Genomic DNA, 21,663 nt, shown 5'->3' on the forward strand with positions numbered 1-21,663 from the left:
AGCCAGACACAAATTCACATGAACTTTATTATTTCATTTACATGATATGTCTAAAACAGTAAATTTACAGAAGCAGAACGTATAGTTGTAGATGCCCAGGGCTGTGGTCCAGGGCAAGTGATGAGTGTGTGACACAGGAATTCATTTAGCACCATTGAATTGTAGGATTAAAAATGTTTTGAATGGTAAATTTTCTGTTACATACCTTTAACTACAATTCTCAATATTCATTTATTCATAAGTTAGATTGCATTATCTATGGAGTACATATGAGATTGGAGAGAGAGGCGTAGGGAGGACCAGAGATGTTTTCTGCACCTTAAGGCTGTCTAGCAAATGTAGTTTAAGAACATGGCAATCTGACTTTCAACCACGCTGGTAGGTGGATGGACATCCTCACAGCGATATGCAATCGTCATGTCCCAAGCATCAATAATGCCCACATTAAGGTCCCTGAAAATGTTCCTTAAAATAAGATTCTGAATGTTGCCATGGAAGTCACTGAATATCTCTGCGTTCTCATTTACTTCTCTGATATTTTCAGACTTAATTATCACCTTGGTCTCCGGGCTTCGTAAGAACAGTCTCTCTATGGCCTTCCTGATGTTGATGGCCCTACGGATGAAAATGTTGATGGGAAAGGGTCTGAAGTGTTGGCCGATGGTAATGACAATTGCTGTGTGGCTGTCTCCCGCCACCTGGTCGATTTCCCGTGGGATATAGTTGTCGTCTTTCACAGAGAACAGCTTTTTAGTAACAAAGGGATTGCCGTGTTTTTTCCACTGTACGAAAATATGTCGTTTAACATCCAGGAGAACATGAGTTTTAAACAGCCCGGTTCCATGATTATCAAAAAATGCTAGGCCTGATGGGAAACAGATCAACAAATCTCTTATCAAAAAGAAGTAGCATAATTTTAAAATGTACACAATCTATAAAACTCTGACCATGGGGACTTCTGAACTAAATAGCTGCTACTTTTAATAAGGCAGAGAATTTTTGTCAGATACCTTAAAACGTTTATAAAATTTTGAAGTTTGCATCAAAATACATCAATAGAAAAGATGGTGCTAAACCCTCATCCGGGAACACATAAAGGGTATATGTTCTTAACAACTTTTCTGTTTTACTCTCTTTCCAAGTCCTTTTAGTATGAGTATCTCCTTCCATTTCCAGGTTGGTTCTGTTTACTTGCTCTGTGGGTTGCTTACATTTATCATTGTTCTGATATTTATCTTAACTAAAGCAACTTTATCTTAACTTAAATAAAGTTAAGGAATGAAAAAAAAGAAAAGATGGTGCTAGTATCTGTGATTAAATAGCTAAAATATAACTTTTATTAAAACTTAAAGCCTGAGACTAGAGAGATGGTTCAGCAATTAAGAGCACTGGCTGTTCTTCCAGAGGACCCAGGTTAGATTCCCAGCACCCACGTGGTCATTCATAACCATCTGGAACTCCAGTCCTGGGGGATCTGATGACTTCTTCTGGCCTCCATGGGTACTGCATGCATATGATAAGCAGGTTATATATGTATGTATGTATGTGTGTATATATATGTATACATATATATATATATACACAAACACAAACACACACACACACATATATATACAGGCAAAAATCCATAGACATAAAGAAAAAGAATTAATAAATCCTTTGTAAAAATGAAACCAACTTAAAGCCAGAAGTTTGCCAAATTGAAAGCAATAATAAAAGATCAGAGGAAAACAAAAAAATCTGATTATAATCATTTTTAAAAAGCTCCTTAACAGCTGACCAGTTTCAAACTAAAAATCAAACATACTTTTCACAACTTTGCTTAAGTAGTACACCCATTGGCGCAGTGTCGAGTCACCCATGAGGTAAATCAGCTTTCTGCTCAAGCAGTTATTTATGTCGTTTATGTTACTGAATGCCTTCTGTTCGCAAAATGTCGAGATCCACCTCCCTTGGAAAGTATAGCCGCTGGGGAAAGGAGGCTTCATTCCGACTTGACATTTCTCTTTCTTTGTTTCATTCCCTAGCAATAGAGAATAAAAATCCCAGACTCAGTCATTTTTATAAAAATATTTTTAGATATTTAAAATACACCCCTCATCTTCTTTCTCTTCTATCTTTGCTTTATACTCTACGTCTGTCTCCCTTGCATCCACAAATATTTATTTAATGAAATCATCTTCAAGGGATGAATAAAAAGTTCTCACTAGGTACTTGCTCTTAGAACAGGGATCTGTTTTCGCCTGAGTCTTTGCAGTATTTCCTTGGGATCTACCTTGTCCCCAGAGCCTTTCGGAGGTGAGACAGCAAACCGAAGTCGGGAAGAAAGTGTAGGCGGGGCTCAATGGTCCAGAAGGATATTTTAACAATGACACTGGCCTTGGTGAAACTTCAATTCTCCTGATTCATAAGCTGTTAGCTTATGAAAGGGTTTAGATACACTTGGGAAATGAGAGCCCTACACTGTCTGTGCTCAAATTATGTTCTCTGGTTAAAAGTAGTAACACTTTAAATAGTCCATTGTGACTAAGACTAAACATAATATTCTCACTGAGGTCTGTCTTCTGCGGACAAACAGGGCCATGGTCTCCTTGTTCTTCACACTCCTCTACTGACATAGCTGAGGCCATCCTCATCAGTTCATACTAAATGTTCCACCCAGGTAGGTGTACTACTTAGCTTTGACTGCCAACTTGACACAGAATAAAATCGCCTGAGAAGGGGAGTCTCAACTAAGGAGTCACCAGGATCATCTTGGCCTGTGAGCATGTCTGTCTAGGACTGCCTAGATTATTAAGTGATGTAGGAGGGACCGGCGTGTGGGTGCCGCCAATTCCCCGGACAGATGGCCCTGGGCTATAGGAGAAAGCTAGCTGAGCAGAAGCCTGTGTCCAAGCAAGCGAGCAGATTTCTCCATAGTTCTTGCTGTACCTCTTTGGTTGAGAACTGAGTTCTTTAGCCGGGGGTAATTCTTTGTGAAATATTAAGCAGGCTTGATTCCCGGTTTCTGCTTGAGTTCCTGCACTCGCTCAAAGATGGACCGGAACCTGGAGGTCTAAGCCAGGTGGACTTCCTCCCCCAAGTTGCTTTTGGTCATAGCGTCTGTCACAGCAGCAGGTGAAACTAGAACAGGCAGCTTTATACTCGTACCTGAAAAGCGCATTTTCATCATGTGCTTCCGTCTTTGGGGCAGAGGGAATAAGTTAGGGCCTTAAATTTATTCACACTGGAGTACATAGCAGATATGTTAGTGATTCTAATCATCACTAATGCGATGATGATGATAATGCCAACAACCATAGCCTGGCGTTATTTTGTGAGAAACTTGCTGACTTTAGTAGCATCGCAGCCTAGGCAAGAAATGGGATGTGATCTCCTCTGTGGCGACAACTGGAGTTGCCTCCAAAGTCTTAGGGCTTTCTTTCATACAAAAACTGGCCAGGGCTAGTGCTTGCCCAAGTAGAGACCATGGTAGAAAATCCGAACCCATGGTTTATTTCCATCTCTGCTCTCCCCTGGCTTTAGCACAATTAATTCTAAACTGTAAATCCTCCCTTGTTGGACCTTTGCTGAACACATGAAAAGGGGTAATTGGTCAAAGTCTATCTGTTGACTGGAATGGAAATCATTCGCTTTACTGAAATTCACTTAAATTCCAGGGCTACAGCAACACTTTAGAAGTTAACTTTGTACGGGCCGCGGAAGTCCCCGTGTTAGACAGGTGAGCCATAGAAATTGCTAGCTCATAGACTCTTAAGGGGCGTGATTTGACTGAAAGGAAAATTAGAATCCAAGGGAGAAATGGCCTGAAGTTTTCCAATTTTTTGGAAGTATTTTAGCACAGTACCAGAACCCAACTGTTGACTTTGGAGGTTAGCCCTCATTGCAAATACATACAGTCTGGACATTTTGAGTGGGGCAGCTACAATTCCTTAAATTTATATATCTTATTCATGATAAAAAACTGCTATGAAAATATTTTAAGTGGTTGAGGACATTTGATTCTTTTGCAGAAGACATGGGTTCAATTCCAGCAACCACACGACAGCACAAATCCATCTTCTAGTTCCAAGAGATCTGATGTCCTCTTCGGATTTCTTCAGGCATTGCACACACTTGATATACATGCAGATATGCAGGGGAAACACAAAATAGGGCTGGAGAAATGGCTCAGTGATCAAGAGCACTACCAACTCTTTCAGAGGACACGGATTCAATTCCTAGCACCCATGTGGCAGTTCACAACTGTCTGGACACTGCTTACGCAGACACACATGCAGGTGAGACACCAGTGCACTTAACACAAAATAAATCTCAAATAATAAAACACATACAGTAAAATAAATCTATTTAGAAATTTGAAAAATCTTTTTCAAGCATAAAATCCCTTCTTTAGAATCCAGGGTAGCTCATTTGTCCCAGAAAATCAGAGCTCAAAGTGTTTAAGGAAGAACAAAGGTGTCACAAAATAACATAACTGTTTCTGTTAGCAAGTTGTGAATACAGTGTCAAGAGCACACGGAACTTACTGTTACTCGGCAAGACTGTGATGGTCAAACTCTTCACCATTTCAACCGCCATGTTGACCCTTCAAGAAATGGGAGAATAAGTTAGTCTAACATCTGTCCAGATCTTTAAGAGTCAGTCTTAAAGCATTCTTAATTCTCAATGAGAGGTTGTTATTGTTGTTATTTTGATACACTTAAGATGTTCTGATGAAATTGATGGACCAAAATGGTTTCCCTGCTAATGATGGGGAAATCTGCAAATCCATGGTGTCACTTATGTATTTGAAATCAACCAAATTTATCTATGCATCTGTCTATCTCTCTCTCTGTCTGTCTGTCTACTCAGTCTCTAATTTTAGCCCTCAGGCATGACCCACCTGATGCTTCGTGAATCCCAAGATAGAAATGTGGCCTGACATATTTGTAGGCCACAACACCGTGTCACACTGTCCCAGGGTTGGGCACTCCTGTATGATTATCTAATGTTAGCTATCTTCTTTCCCTTTGCCGCCTCTAGTAATCCAAGGCCTCACCAAACTTTTTCTGGGATAGTTTCTCCAATTGAAGTGCCTCACTCTCAGAATTTCTAATTCAGTTCATGAGCTTGTTTCTTTTACTTCTTGGGTGAAGCTGAAGCTACTAGTCCAAGGACATCACTTTGACAACACTAACCTAGGTTATTATATCACTGTATTGGTCTTTTGGTTAAGCCCAGCCTATTTCATTACCCTATACAAAACCTCTATATGACTTTCCCTCAATGGTCTATAGAATAAAGATCAGGCCACATACAGCCTCCTAAACATATCTACCTCTCTGGCTTCACTCTCACCTCCTCTTCACATTCTCAACTCCACAGGGAATCTACTTTCCATGATCTGATAGCTCCTTGAGAATAGGAATGAGGTCACTCTGCTTTGCCCCAATATTTCAGATGTCTAGCCTAGTAAGCACCACCTCCAAGTATTAATTCTAAAACTTCAGCTGGTGACTGTATCTCATGAATTAAATTCACTTGATAACGGGTGCATTCTAACTGGTGGAGGGTAGCACTAGACAGTGCAGAAGGAAGGTAGGAATTGCAGAACCAGCACTGCAAAAACCTCCAAGGAAGACAAAGGGGACTTTGTCCAACACTGAGAGAGGATTGCTCAGATCCCAAGAAAGGGGTTTTTGGGTCAAGTGAGAAGAATGCGTATTAATATCTGGCATTTATTATCTTTCATCTAGCCCAAGTAAGGTCAAAATATAATAAGGAAAAGTAACAGAACAAGACCTGGACACTTTGTCAATTTGGTTCCAAAGGCCAAATTTGATCAAGTCTTAAAATCAGGGTTAAAATATATGTTGTTTGTATAAATGTATTCATTTCAATATGTCTTTTTAAATAATTATCTGAGCAAGCATTACATTTTAGAAAAATGCTTGGGAACTTTGGATATTCTGAGACATAACCAGGAAGCTGTGCCAGGATGGGTCTTCCTATCCAGGCCTAATGAAGTCTGCTTTAAGAGAAGTCGAGATGAAGTCAGTGAGAAAGACAGAAATTATATATACAAATGTCTCCTGACTCTGAGAACTTAAGATGGTTCTGAGACAGTCAAAACAACAACAACAAAAAAAACAAACAAATAAAAGATCTAGTGCTATGTTTTTTCCTTTTTTATTTTCTGTTTGTAACTTCTAATTTTTATTTAATTTAATGTGTACAGGTGTTTTGCTTACATGTATATCTGAGCCCATGGAGACCAGAAGGTAACATCGTATCATTGGATCTGGAGTTCTAGATGGTGGTGAGCCACCATGTGGGTGCTGAGATGTGAACCCAGATCCTCTGAAGAGCATGAAGCGCTCTTAACCACTAAGCCATCTCTCCAGTCCCATCAACGATCATTTTTTTCAAATTAAAAAAATGTTTGAGAACCTTTAATCCCAGAATTCAGGAGGGAGAGGCAGGCAGATCTCTGTAGGTTCGAGGCCAGCCTGGTCTACAGAGCAAGTTCCAGGACAGGCTCCAAAGCTACAGAGAAACCCTATCTCAAAAAAAAAAAAAAAACAAAACAAAGCAAACAAACAAACGAACAAAAACTTAAAAAGGCCCAGTCACTCCAAAGATAAAGTTGTGTGTTTCCCCATGCATTTGAGGGGAAAGCAAGTGAAGGAGAGGGAGGGGAGAACAGGAGTCTTGGAGAGAGGAAGAGTTCATCGTCACATGTGAATGTGAATTTCCAGAGCTCTAGCCTGTCCAGTTCGCTCCGCTGGACACGGATGAAAACCAGACCTTCCGACAGCAGTAGTTCCCAGAATGTGGACCTGCAGGTTCTGAAAATGAGTCACCAGTTCAGCCTGGGAACTATTTGTACCTGGCTTAAGGGACAAACATTCACGTTTCTGAGGAGAAAAAAAAAAAAAAAAAAGATCTATTCTGTCATTTTCAGGTCGCATATGACTTGTTCTTTCATTCAGTCAGCATGGTCACTGAGACCCTCTTAATGTCACTGAACTAGGCCTGTGGCCCACAGATGACTTCTAAGGCTCTGCCTGCCCTGTTGACAGTTCCTGAAGCCCTCAGCAATGCTCTTGCCCTGGACCGCACCCCCTCTTGACAATCGTATTTCTCCCATGCCCACATGGCTCCACCCTTCACTTCCTTTGGGTTGCTGCTCTAGACAGACTTTATTTTATTACTTACTAGTAAAATTTTTATCTGGAATCGACCAACCTCTTTGACCAAAATAATTAGATAAAGGGATTTGTTTTTTGTTTTTTTTTTTTAAAACCTTGATGAGAAAAACAAGTTGAAGGTGAAGCAGAGGTTTGAAGAAAGGGTTGAAGGGAAAACATGATCACAGAGAGAAAGTGAGGTGGGGGTAGTGTCTGACCCGATTACTATTTTGAAATAGTGTCAGTGTCACATTTGGGTCTCCTGCTGCAGATCCACTTATTTGTTCCTGTCTTGTGAGAATGACCATTCCCTAGAACTCGGCGTGGTACATAGAAAGTGCTACTTATTGAATGATGCTCAGACATGACAAGCACATGCTCGCAATTCTTGCTTCTCAGAAGATGAACAGTATGATGTCATGTTGGGAAAGAACAGCATGCAACGGGAACACAGGCCTAGTCCTTCTCCCTGTGACATGGAGCACCTCCTGGAGACAGCAGCAGCTGACCCAAGGCTTGGAAATGCAACGGTGAAATAAATGTTCACCTTGGTTGCCAGGGAGGAAACCAGCACGGAAGTGAAAGAAGTAGCCTGGGAACAGCTTAGAGGCTGAGCTCATCTTTAGAGCTGTACAGCCTCGCCGTGGTCTTAGGCAAAGAAGAGCTCATAGATATTAGTATATTATATATATTATATAATTAACATAATAATACATGCAATATATACATATAATATATAATTAACATAATAATATATGCGATATATACATATGATATATAATTAACATAATAATGCATGTAACACATGTAATGTGTGATTAACATAGTAATATATATAATATAATATATAATTGACATAATAATTTATGTGATACATACATATATGTGCGTATGTGTGTGTGCACGCATTTTAGAAACACGAGTGAAAACCCAGAGAGCAGCCCCTGAGATCACTGACACAGTCTGACTGAGAAGAGCTCATCAGACAGACAGAGGCAACAGGGACAGACAGACATGAGTAGGCTTCGGGAGACAGTTCAGGGGTACAATTTATAGGATCTGATGGCTGGTTGGATTAAAGGGCAGAGTAAACCGAGTAATGATCCTACTCATTTAATTAATAGTACGTGGTACACTATTTTATGAATACGTTATAGACAATACTGGTGCGTCAGAAAGAATTACTGAATTTGGAATTATCACACACCGTGAAAAACAAGATGTACACACTGTGGAAGGCACGTTATGGCTGTATTCCTTTCAGCCAAGGGTACCAGATGTAACCCAGAATGGCAGCTGAGTTACTTCTGGACAATGGACCTAACTGTAACTTAGGCAACCCAGACATGACAATTTGATTAGTCAAAGTTGATGTACTCAATGGTTTGGTCAGATCCAAAGTCTACCTTTGGGTAGCCCTTAATGAATTTGAAGCCATGTTTACCTCCGGAAAAGGAACTGTTCCTGAAGGCTGAGGTAGGAGATGTTATTATTATTGGTTGTCATATGGGTCAGGGCCTCACAGGGAACGTGTGGAGGCTTCAAGCAGTAGAAGGCTTCATGATCCCGTGCATCCAGGTATTGACACTGCTCAGCATTTGTGTTTAAGGTCAGGCCACATTTAGTGAAGACAGGGGTGGTGCCATTAAGAAACTGGCCAGTGAAGATTATCCTATCATAGCCTTGGTTCCGTGCCCTCCAGAGAGCCGACACCCCTTCACTGGGATGCATGAGAAGAATAGACAGGGAGACGGGGCCCTCCCAGAACAGAGTGAAGCTGACCAGGTAGGTGCCGTTGTTGAAGTCTGTCACCTTTCCAGAAGCTCCAGCCTTCAGGGCTGGGGAGAATATCCTGGCCCTCAGGAAGTCCCCACCATACTCTTTCCTGCGACCAGAGTAGTCCTTGGCTACCAGCAGGACATCCAGTTGGTCGCCTACACAATATGTATCTCGAGGGTTGAAGATGGTGACGGTACTCTCTTTGGCGCTGGTGGTGGTGCTGAAGTTGGTGAAGGGTCTGGGTGGGATCTGCCGATTTAACTTCTCCAGAATCTCCATGACCATCGGCTCTGCCTCTGCTGATGAGGTTGATGCGTTCTGAAGCCCTTCCGGGTGCAAGAACCCCTTGAAGATGTGCCATCGTCTCAGAGTGATGGGGTTGTTAAAATGAAACAAAAACTGGAGTGTTGAAAAGGACACATTTACTAACCGCAGTTAAGAAAGTGTGCTTTCAATATAAATTAGTATGACCCGTTTTATGCCTTTCAGGATGATGAGATTACCAGCCAGAAATCAATTCTAATTTGCTTTTAGTTAGGGAACGAGAGGAATTGATTTCCACATAGTATGTCTACTGTTGTTGGCAGAGGCCTTCCTTCGGAATCATTCATTGGCTTAAAACTAAGTAGGTATAATAAATATGGATTTCATTGTTGGACCTAGGATTTTTCACCTTGCTATCCCTTCATCTTTCTCTTCGTTATGAAAATCATCTCACTGTATTATACAAAGTCTGGAAAACAAAGCAAATACTTAAAATTATATTCTTGCCTCAATTTTACTTTACAGTACTGCATCTCTTACCACTATTTTGCATTTTTACTAAGGTGCAATTTTACCAAATATAGTTCTAGCAGTTTTTGCAACTATACTATATACTATAACTTTTAAAGCTTGCTAAATAATTTTTGTGATCTTTATTTTTATTGAGTTTGTTGTACCCCATCAACAGGGTCCTGGGCCATGGACCCTATGACATTAAACAGTCAGAATATATTTACTTGTTATGATTTTATACAACACTTGGACATTTCCCAGTTTTGCATGTACAGCATTACATCTTTTATGGTAGGTTCCTGGGAATGAAATTGCACAATCACATGTCACTGAAGTAAGTACCAACCAGTCAAAGAAGGTGACATTTTTGACTGCCAAATATTTTCCTTCTTTTTCTGAGGCAGGGTTTCTCTGTCTAGTCCTGGCTGCCCTGGTATTCACGTTGTAGACTAGACTGGCCTCTAACTCACAGAGATCTACCTGCCTCTGTCTCCGGGATAAAGGTGTGTGTCACCACGCCCAACTGTCAAGTGTGTCTTGTGGTAAAATTTTCAATTGTCACCAGCAACATATAAGGCTAACTTTCATGCTATTCCTGTCTCATTGGTCATCATAGCAATCAAATAAGAAGGGTTATAGTGAATGACCCTTTCTAGAAGGCCAAGAGAAAGATTTAGTTGAATCAAACATTTACTTACCAGTCAATTAGATGCCGCTGTAAGCATCTGAATGATGAATTAATGGAAAGAAAACACAATCCCCAACTTCTGATCCTTTCAGGTGTTGGGAGACTCTCCTGCCTACAGAGGTATATATTTACCCAGCAGATCCCGTGACAGCATGTTAAAATGGCACAGAGGGGCCGGGGTCAGAAAGCTACTGTCTTTGTCCACTGGATCATTTGAGTTTTGCTTTTTAGTATTCTCAACCTGTTAGTTAATCTGTTTTCAAATAGTTCTGGTACAAAGTAATTGTGTAAAAAATGATTGTATGGCATCGTGTATATCATTGAATTAGACAGCTGCCCAATTGAAAAAACCATGCAGACTCCATCTTTGATGACTTTGGATGTGCTCAGCCAGTGAAGGGGCTTATCCTCACATATCTCAGAAGACTAAACCTCCCTCCCCAAATCCATAAGTTTAAATATTTTTGGTTAATTGTGGAGCGCTGTCAACACAACTACTTGAAGATTTAACAGATGAAGTAAGTTGGAATTTTGCTACTGTACAAAATAATACTTCTAACTAATATCAGCGTGTTTCAAATTCATTTTTATTTAAATACTGTTTACTGATTTATTTTCTCTTTTAAATTGTCTATTTTCTTCAAATAATTTTTTCATTTAAATTTTAATCTTTTATTTCTAGGTTGATATAAGATTGTCATATGATAGCCATTTTAACATGCAGTCCCTCCAGAGTTTGGTTTGGGGTGAGGTTGTCATTTTAAAGATGGTATAATTGTGTGTGTATGAGAAGTGATTGAGGTACAGTGCATGTGGTGGTCAGAAGACAACTCCGTGGGGTCCGTTTCCTCATTTCTCTTTCAAGCAGATTTCAGGGATTGAACTTGGGTGGTCCAGTTTGTGAGCAAGCACCTTTTCCCACTCTCTTACCAATGGCAGTCTCTCAGTTTTACAGAAAATATTATTCTTGTCTAAAGTTGCTTGACATTTTTAGAAAAATTTAATATTCATATTTTAAGCCTTGAACAATTCTTTTGTGATTTGTTTCTAATCTTTGATGGTTCCTTCATAGTTTCACTTTCTAAATACTAAATTCTATTTTAAAATACTTTACTCTTTTGGTCATTTAGATTCGCTCAAGAGTATCTTGGGACTAACAAAATGGCTCAGCAGATAAAGGCATTTGCCCCCAAGCCTGATGACTAAGTTCAATCCCCACAACCTAATGTGGAGGGGAGAACTGCCTCCCACAAGCTGGTCTCTGACCTCCACATGCGTGCTGTGGCATGCACAAATGCACTAAATTTTAAAAGGCAAAAAGCAATTTTTAAAATGTTTACCAAAATGGGTTTACTCTACTGGCTATTATAATAAAGATAATGTACTATTTCAATTGACCTCAATAATAAGGCAACTAATTATTGCCAATATATTACAAAAGGAAGATACAAACACGTTGTTTACAACAATTTCACAACAAACCAAATGCACAGAAAATAACTAACATGTGACCTTACCTTATAGGACACAGTTAGAAAATATACAAAGACCCATGGGTGCAGAAAAGAGATTGAAACAAATCTGCCTGCGACAGTAAGAATGGTTTCATAGAGAAAGAATAAGGAGGATTGATTGCTTTAAGTTTACTAAAGATAGCGACAACATTTAAAAAATAACTAACTGTTTTTAATTGGCAAAAGGCATGTACATGTTGATAATTAGGTGATGTTTTGACATATGTGTAGGTTGAGAGATAATAAATCAAGCTAACTAGCATATCCATCATCTCACATTTCTCTTTTTTGTGAGAACATTTAAAATCTTTCTTAACAATTTCAGTTACACAATATAGCATTGTTATCAGTCACCTACTAGAAACTGACTCTGTGGAGTGTATTTATGGTGCCCTCTGGCCAACATCTCCTCTCACACACATTCGCATCCTGGCTACAGTCCCTGTTCACAGCCGTTCTACTTTCTACACCTAAGTTCAGGTTTTCGCTTACAAGTGAGATAATGAGATAAGGCAGCACTTGTCTTTCTGGATCTGGCTTGTTTCACTTAGTACGTCTCCTATTTTTAATCGTGTGTGTGTGTGTGTGTGTGTGTGTGTGTGTGTCTGTGTGTCTGTGTGTCTGTGTGTGTGTGTGTGAAACATATAGCATATATTTTTTGTTCATTAGTTTTTTAAGGGATAGGTAGGCTGATGGATGTTTAGGTTGACCTTGGCTGTTATGAAATTACCTAATGTATAATTGCTGAATCACATAGTAATTCTATTTTTAATTTTGAAAGATTTATTTTCTTTTTAATTATGTGTATGTACCCCTGAATGTGCCCCTGAATGCCAGAAGTGTTGAATCCCTTGGAGCTTGAATTACAACTGATTGCGTTGCCTACTGTGAGTGACGGGAGCCTGGTTCAGGTCCTCTGCAAGAGCAGCAAATACCCTTAACCATCGTGCTGCCTCTCCACCCCCTATTTTAAGTTTTTAAGGAATCTTCATATTGTCTCCCATAATGCATGAGCTAACTTATATTCTCACTAACAGTACACAAGGTCCTTTTGTGTCTCATCCTCACCATCCCCTACCTTTAGTCTTTGTGTAATGGCCAGTTTAACAGACACAAGGCTGTATCTCATAGTTTTAATTGATGTCTCTCTGATGATTACTTGTGTTGAGGGTTTATATTTTTTACTTTGAAAGATATCTATTCCAGCCCTCTTCATTTTCTATAGCATGGCTTATTTTGTTGCCTTTGAGTTTTGAGTTCCTCACACATGTAGTTATGAATCCTTTTATCCAATGTACATCTTACAAATATTTTTTCCACTTTGTACACTAATTGGTGTGGGAGAATTGTCTGTATTCTGTCAATCATATTTTAATAAAATGCTGATTGGCCAGGCAGGCAGTATAGGCGGGAAAGCCAGACAGGAAGTAGGGGTGGAGCAAAGAGACTGGGAGTATTCTGGAAGTAGAAACTCTCTCACCACTCCTGCGCAGAACACCGAAGAGGCAACATGTAAGCTGTCACACTAAGAAAGGTACTGAGCCCATGTGGCTAACATAGATCAAAATAATGGGTTAAGATAAGTTATAAGAACTAATAAGTAGCCTGACCTAATGGGCCAATCAGTTTATAACCTTATGGAGTCCTGTGTGTGATTTCTCTTTGGGCTTGCTGGATATAGGGTACTGGGCGGGACAAAAACCCCAACAAGCCGGTCCATCATGTTACATATGGCGCCCCACGTTGGGCGCCATATGTAGTAAGGAGTTGCAGGCAGGCCTGCTTTTTGCCTCACCTGGCTCTCGCACAGCTAGCTTAGTCCCAGAAATAACAACACACAAATTGTATTTATTTAAGCACTGCCTGGCCCATTATCTTTAGAGAGTTAGTTACTGACTAACTCTCATATCTTGATATTAACCCATTTCTAATAATCTGTAGCACCACGAGGTGGTGGCTTACCGGAAAAGATTTAGCATGTCTGACCTGGTGGCTGGCTCCATGGCATCTGCCTCAATTCCCTCTTCCCAGCATTCTGTTCTGTTTACTCCGCCTACCTAACTTTCTGTCCTATCAAGGGGCCAAGGCAATCTCTTTATTGACCAATGAAAATAACACAATAGACAGATAACCCTCCTCCATCAACTAATCTGCATTCTGGGGATTGTTTCCGTGGCTGCATAGATTTAGGGTTCAATCCCGTTTGTCTTAGCTTTCCTCTGATTTCATATCCCTTTGGTGTTCTATACAAAAATATTTGCCAATAACAATATCAAGAAACTACCCCTGCTTGCTTCTAGTGTTCTATAGCTTCAAATCTTGTCTTTAAGTCTTTGATTCATTTTGCATGAATTTTGTGCATGATGCTGAAAGGGGGTCACTTACATTCTTATGCATAGACTTCCAGTTTCTCCAACACAATTTATTAGGCTATACTTCTTCCACTGGATGTTCTTGGCATTTTGATAAAAGAACAATTAGCAATAAATGCATGGATTTGTTCCTGGCTCCCTATTCTATTTTGATGATGATATTTTGATGTACATTTTGAGAACAGATGCTTAAATATTTCCAATTTTGTTATTTGGATGGTTCTAGAATTTTAATAATACTTCCAAATTTTTATAGATTTTCATATGTCTATTAAGGCATCTTTGGAATTCTGATAGACACTACATTGGGTCTGTCCACAGTCTCAGGTCATACAGAAACTTCAGCATCCATTCTGACTTATGAGAGACGATCTTTCTACTCCCTTCAGTTTCTTTCATTGTTTTAGAATTTTTAGTGTACTGATCTTTTATCTGTGTAACTTCATACATCCCTAAATGTTATTGTTTCGATACTTCTACTCATAAGATTGCTGTCCTGATTTCTTTACTGAAGGGTTTGTGGTCCATACATAGCAACGTTGCTGGTTCGTGTATGTTGATGTGTGCCTTCTGTTTCATGCTCCTCAATAAATCTGACTTAATAAAACCAATCACTATGTAATCCTCCCTCTCTCTTTTATCTTCTCACCCTGTTTTATATTAGTTAATCAATTTTGAAGAACTTGGCTCCTAATCTTCATCACTAAAGGTTCGGTTCTTCTCCAGGTAGATAGTAGCCACGGCTGTAAGTCCTTCAGTGCCTACATGTCTTTGTGTCTACCCCTTTAAGATCTATAACAATACTATTGGAAATTTACTTCTATTCTCTACCCCAACTTAAATATAACTGTACATTTTCGGTTCTACTTATACTTCCTTCTAGTGTATCACTTCCTTGGTATTTAAATCTCTCCAAGTATCTCTATTACATTTGTTTACTTGGGAGGAGGGCATGTACCACAGCATATACTCGGAGGTCAGAAGACAACTTTTGGGAATCCGTTCTCTCCTCCCTCCATATGGGTCCTTGGGATGGAGCTTACATCATCAGGTTTGGCAGCAAACCCCTTTACGCTGCCTGAACCATCCCACTGGCTCTCAAGTATCGCCAATATGTGAACACCTTCTTCTCCTTTAACGACTATTCTATTCTTTTGCTTGCTGCATTCTCCACACAAGTCAAGTACCTTGAGAGTTCTCTTCCCTCCCTTGAGAGTTCTCTTTCCTCCCCAGTGGCGACTTCTCTGTCACCACCCATTATCTGACTTCCTGCTCACTTTTTACCTTAATGACACCTCATTGTCACTCTACAGCTCCCCCATGACCATGCCTCAGATGTTCCCAAACTATCACTAGAGTCTAATCCTTAATAAATCGATTTTTTTTTAAAAAATCATGCATTTCTCAACTTCAGACTTGTGTACTCAATTGTGTATCAAAGGAACATCTCTACTTAGGTGACTTTAAAAGGCCCCAAAGGGAAACATTCATATCTAAGTTTATCCTTTGTCCTCCAATATTATTCCTCCTACTTTACTGCAATAAATGATATCACCATCCATGAAGCTCTACAAACCTCATATGTAGTGCCTGATTAGCCCCAAATCTTCACTTCCCACAGTCAATAAAATTTTCTATCAATTCGTTAATTGCTCAATGAACTGGCCCTTTTTGAAGCTACAGCCCCATTAAAAGATAATGAATGCCTATGCCTTCAAAGCTTATTGAAGCTTTCTTTCCTTTATTCCCCCCAACTAAACCATATCAGGAAAAGACAGTGCACTAGCTAAAGTCACCAAGTCACTCTTGACTTGTGTGTGTGTGTAAATATTCTGCATATGTTCATGTATGCATCCATATGTAGAAGCAGGTGCAAGTGAAGGGCAGAAGGCAATGCCAAAGATCTTCCTCAATTGCTCTTCACCTTATTCTTTGAAACAGTCTTTCTGTCTGTCTGACACACAGATTCAGTTAAACTGGTTGGTCAGAAAACCCCAGGCATCCTCCTGTCTTCTCCAACTCTGGGGTTACAAGAGCATGTTGCCACCCTCTGCTTTTTTTTTTTTTTAACGAGTTTTTAGGAAGCTCAGGTCCTCATGTTTGCATGACAAGCACTTTACTAACCACATCATCTCCCTCGCCCTCTGACCTTCAAGGGAGCCTTAACCTAAGCATAACAACACATGCTCATCCACTCCCTTTCCTTTCTGCACATGTGATCTCTGACTTGACACGGAACATGCTCAGGAATGTGCCAGCCTGGCCTGTGCTTTCCTACAGGAATGACTATAGGGTTCCCATATAAAATCTTCATGCTTTTTTTTTTTTTGAGAGACAGCAATTGCTTTGCAAAAAGCCCAGTGCTGTCTTTGTCTGCTGCAAATGAATCTTTATTTACTCTATTATTTCTTTATGGCTTTGTACTCACCAACATGCAAATCCACTGCCTTTGACTACAAAATTAATGACCCAGATAGGATCATTTGCTTGAAGGCCCTTGGGCTTTTGCTACTGGGCTCCTGTTAGGAGGGGCTGTAAACAATGACACTTTATCCTAGGTATGCTTTCCTCCTTGCCAGAAACAGATGCTGAGCCTATAAGGGAAAGCCCTGTTTTTGAGACTAATTCACTAGCTTTACAGCTGCTAGGGTTCTGGAAAATCCTTTAGCCACTCTGAAACTTGTTCAGAAGTTTCTTTGAACCACCAAGTAGTGTTGGAACCGTTAATCTATCGGTGGAGCCATGAGAACTGGAGAAGGACTAAGTGGGTTAAAATGTGCGCGAAGGTTATTAGCAGGTCTAGCAGATCGCAACAACAGGTAGGAAACTGGGGGGACTGCGAGAAAACTCTGTCCCCACAGCGGTCTGCTCGGAACACCTGGCACAGGAAGCCTCAGAGCAGATCTGGGAAATCAGAAAGAATCTGTCTTGGTTGCTGACCATCGAAGTTTCGGGGTGACAGAAAGACATTTTCATCCTTAAGACCTGACCAAGGTAAAGGGCCACCAAGGAGATCATGGTGATTTTTGTGTGTTTTTCGAGTTTGTTTTTTAAATTATGCCAGAGGCAGTGGCATAATTTTATTGTTTAAATATTTTGAAATCCTCTAGCAATGGATCAAATCTAAACTTGATTCCCAAGAAAAGAACTGTAAAACTTATATTTTTGACAAGCAAATTTTCAGCACGAATATGGGAGGACTCCCTCCTGAGAAGCCCATGCCCACACTGGGGTGTGTGTTACTCCCCTCTTTCTAGTCATTCCTGGGCTGAAGCACCATTCTGCTTCATACTGGCTCATCCCAAAACTCATTTCTGCTGTAAAGGAAAGCATTCTGACTTTTTCTGAATAGAGGTTCCCCCCCCCCCCCAGCATCTTTCCAAGTGACTCACACTAGCTCAAACTCTAAAGCATGCCAGGGAGGGTCTTCGACTCCCTCTACACTCTGCTCTCATCGCACTTGAGGTTTGCATCTTATCTTGCTTCTTTTACTTCTGTTTTCTGAAGCTAGAACTCCCTTGAGAGCTACCCCCAAGAACCTGTAGAGGGTGGAGAAAACCCAGCGTGAGTGAAGTCCTGATCAAATGGACATTTCGACATGGGCTTAGCCTGGCCTGCAGAGGACTCTAAAACTAATTGGCCTATGGTAATTGGTAAAGTCATCACCTATATGGGCCTAGCTCAAGAGGGATGACAAAGGTTTCCTTGGGAGGCTGAGTCTGAGTGTTTATGAATGACTGAGGAGTGTGTACAAAGACTAACAACCACAGCTTCCTCCCCCTGGATGCTTGCAGGAGAACTGGCCCACAGAGACCTCCTACCAAGACGAGCTGCCCCTCCCCCATGCTTTACCTACTAAACATGCTGAGGTTCCAGGTTGTGGTGATAGCAATACCAGGAAGAGTACCGGTAATGGAAGCAGTTAGAGAGGCCCACCTGATCCCAGCTCCTATGTATGGTGTCTGTATGTCTGTTCTTTCTTCATTCCCACATGGCCCCTAGCCAATGTCCCAGGACCCATGGCACATGGAATGTGGCAAGAACTTATCCCTAACATTCTAAGCAGCTCTCTTACATGCATGATTGATTGCATCCCAAGAATTTCTCAAGGTGTCCAGCTCTGGGGTGAGCAAACCTAACCAGGCGGCACGGTCTGGACTTGAAACACTTTAGGAACGGCTGCTTTGTGTTGGACGTTCTCCAGCCTCTCTCTCGACCTTGAACACTTTTCCTTGCTTCTCAAGTTTTGTCCTCGTCCTGAACACCAGGTTTTCACCCCACTTTTGGTGCCTTGTAGACCCAAGTGAAGGGTCAATACCCTTTCCTAAAGGCAGTTGGTTTCTAAGGCCTGTTTCAAGTGGACTCAAATCCCTAACAAATAATTCATCAAAATCTGTTCTCAAGAGAAAACAGAACTTTCTCCAAACTGCTATTGTATTTTACCAACTCTTAGATATTTAAGACACAATACTCATGCCTTCTGTGTTTCAGCTTCCTGTGTTTTCATCAGACTATAAAGTTAAATTTTATTAAAACCGTTTTCTCAGTTCAGTCACAAAAAAAAGTTTAGAAAGACAAAAAGGGACTATAGAATTAAAGAAAGATACAGAAAAAGTTATAGGTATAAAATATATTTTCCTGTATAATTGCATTTAGATTAGAGTTTGAGGTAGCAAACTAGTTTTGCTCTAGAATAAAGGATTGTTCCAAAAGGAAACAGAAGGAATTAAGAACAAAACCAGAAATCTCAAGCATACTACAGAAGGTCCCAAAAAGTTGCCAAAAAAGATACATGAAAGCTAAGATTTAAAGTATACTTGTGTGCATAATTAAGTTGCTATAAATAAATGTTATTTTAAAAAGTTGCCAAGTTGGGTTTTACCAATACTTAATATATATCATCAGTCAGACCACCCTGACATTGAGAAAAAAGATACAAAAGCAAACACATATACTCAGGTAGTCAGCTTTTCATTTTGGCTTTTGCATTTTCAACATAGAGATTAAAATAAAGACAGTCCAAACAGCCCACAGCATATGATTACAGGCAAGAGAAGAACGCCAGCTGACAGGCTTGGCCCTGGGGAGGAGCACACTTCTCTAGGTGTGTAAGAACTAGGCAGGGAAATGAGAGATGTAAAAAATAACCATCCTCAGTGAAGTAGGAGAGAGAGAGAGAGAGAGAGAGAGAGAGAGAGAGAGAGAGCCTTGATTCTAGCATATACTAAAGACTAGTTGAGACATTCAGTTTGATAAACTGAACAACTACCAAATTCTTGGACCTTCCATTGGTAGACAGTCATTCTTGGACTACCTGCACCACAGCCTATAAGTCATTCTAATAAATCCCATAGATAGATAGATAGATAGATAGATTCTATAAGTTCTTTTTCTCTAGAAAATCCTGACTAATGCTTCAAGGGACCATTTTCTTCTTTTGTTTTGAGATAAGGTTTTGCTATATACCCCAATCTGATCCCAAATTCACTATGTAGCTGTGTGATTTGAAAGAAAATGGTCCAAAGGGCGTGGCACAATTATGAGATGTGACTTTGTTGTAATAGGTATGGTCTTATTGGAGGAAGTGTGTCACTGTGGGGGCAGGTTTTGAGTTCTCCTATGCTCAAGGTACTCCCAATGTCACAGTTTACTACCTGTTGCCTTCTGATCAAGATGTTTCTAGCACCATGTCTGCCGGCACACTGCCATGCTCCCTACATGATAATGGACTGAACCTCTGAACTGTAAGCTACCACCTCAATGAACTGTTTTCCTTTATAAGAGTTTCCATGGTTATGGTGTCTCTTCACAGCAATATAAACCCTAAGACAAAAGTTGGTGTCAGGAACTGGAGTACTGATATGATAGGTCTGACCATGCTTTTGTTCAGAGGAATTGGGACTTTGGGACTTTGGGACTTTGGGTTAGGAAAACAATGGAATGCGTTAAGCACTGTTTAAATGGCCTACCAGTGGGAACAAGGAAGACAGTGGTGCTAAGTTATTTGAACTGTCGGGGACTGGCTCAAGAGGTTTTTATCAGAGAAGAACTTTAGTATGTTGCCTAAAGATCATTTTTGTGAAGAATGTGACTGCTTTTTGCATTTGTCTGAAGAGTCTACCTGAGGCTAAAGTGAAGAAATTTGGATTAATTCCACTGAGAGCTGCTAACAGAGAGTAGAACCAGCCCAAGAGAAAGAAGTGGGTTGCAGCCAACAAAGCTTAACACAGTTAGAGATCTGAAGATAGCTCTGACATAAGATGGAGGTGTGGAATTTGGAGTTTGCCCAGTTGGTTTTCAGACCTTTTTTTGTCCAGTATTTCCTTTCTATGCTACCTTCCCTATGTTTTGGAATGGTAATATATATACTGTGCCATTATATGTTGGAAGTATGTGGCCTGCTTTTTTATTTTAATTTTACAAGGGAATACAGTTAAGAGATTGCCATTTGCCTCCCAAGAGACTTTGGACTTTGAAACAAGTTTGAGGCTGTTATAGACTATAGGGACTTTAAAGTTAAACTGAATGTATTTTTGCATTCTACTATGGCTACAAATCTTTGCGGTCCAGGGAGTGGAATGTGGTGATTTGAAAGAAAATGGCCCCCAAAGGGAGTGACACTATTAGGAGGTATGGCCTTGTTGGAGTGGTGCTGTGGGAGCTCTTTCAGCCAATAGCCTTTAAGATATCAGCCCACTTGGGCATGGCTTCTTATACTATAAATGCATCTATAAAGCCTGTGCTTGCTCTCTTGCTTCCTCTGTGTCTGGCTTTCTCTGTGTCGACTGCAAACTCTTTCCACTTCCCAGAATTCTTCTGTTCTCATCATCCTGCCTCTTCTTCCTGCCTGGCTACTGGCCAATCAGTGTTTTATTAAAGTAATACAACTGATAAATCTTTACAGGGTAGAAGATCCCTGTCACTTATATTGTATTGATTTAATAAAATGCTGATTGGGTAGTATCCAGGCAGGAAGTATAGGTCTGGCAACCAGGCAAGAAGTAGAGGCAGGGTGACGAGAATGGGAGAATTTGGGGAAGAAGAAAGAGTCAGTCTGCAGTTGTCACCCAAATGTAGAGGACGCGAGATGAGAATGCCTCACTGATAAAAGGTACTAAGCCATGTGGCTAACATAGACAAGAATTATGGGCTAAATTAAGAGATAATAAGAAGCCTGAGCTAATAGGCCAACCAGTTTATAATTAACATAGACCTCTGTGTGTTTCTTTGGGATGGAATACTGCGGAACTGGGCAGGACAGAAACCTCAGCCAACAGAGTGGGTATGGCCTTGTTGGAGGAAGTATGTCACTATGGGGGCAGGCTTTGAGTTTTCCTATACTCAAGCTACTTCCAGTGTTA

At 40.4% G+C, this 21,663-nt stretch overlaps 2 protein-coding genes across 4 annotated transcripts in view; one reads left to right on the top strand and one right to left on the bottom strand.

Annotated features, from left to right (window-relative positions):
- The window catches only part of Nxpe4 (neurexophilin and PC-esterase domain family member 4), a 244,425-nt gene that overhangs the window by 155,315 nt on the left and 67,447 nt on the right, over positions 1-21,663 (top strand). The gene's annotated exons all lie outside the window — the stretch shown is intronic.
- LOC125388624 (NXPE family member 2-like) overlaps positions 10-21,663 on the bottom strand; it is a 37,828-nt gene continuing 16,174 nt past the window's right edge. For 2 of the 3 annotated variants that reach the window (XM_048416821.3, XM_048416822.3), the window contains exons 3-6: positions 8,617-9,350; positions 4,530-4,588; positions 1,808-2,023; positions 10-865 (exon numbers count right to left, since the gene is read on the bottom strand). In XM_048416821.3, the coding sequence (XP_048272778.2) occupies positions 330-865; positions 1,808-2,023; positions 4,530-4,588; positions 8,617-9,350 (1,545 nt within the window). In that variant the 3' untranslated portion in view covers positions 10-329. The remainder of the gene's footprint in view (positions 866-1,807; positions 2,024-4,529; positions 4,589-8,616; positions 9,351-21,663) is intronic. The other variant, XM_048416824.3, reaches the window with a different exon arrangement.

The sequence above is a fragment of the Myodes glareolus genome, chromosome 4 (genome assembly GCF_982192425.1).
Source record: "Myodes glareolus chromosome 4, mMyoGla1.1, whole genome shotgun sequence".
Lineage (NCBI taxonomy): Eukaryota > Metazoa > Chordata > Mammalia > Rodentia > Cricetidae > Myodes > Myodes glareolus.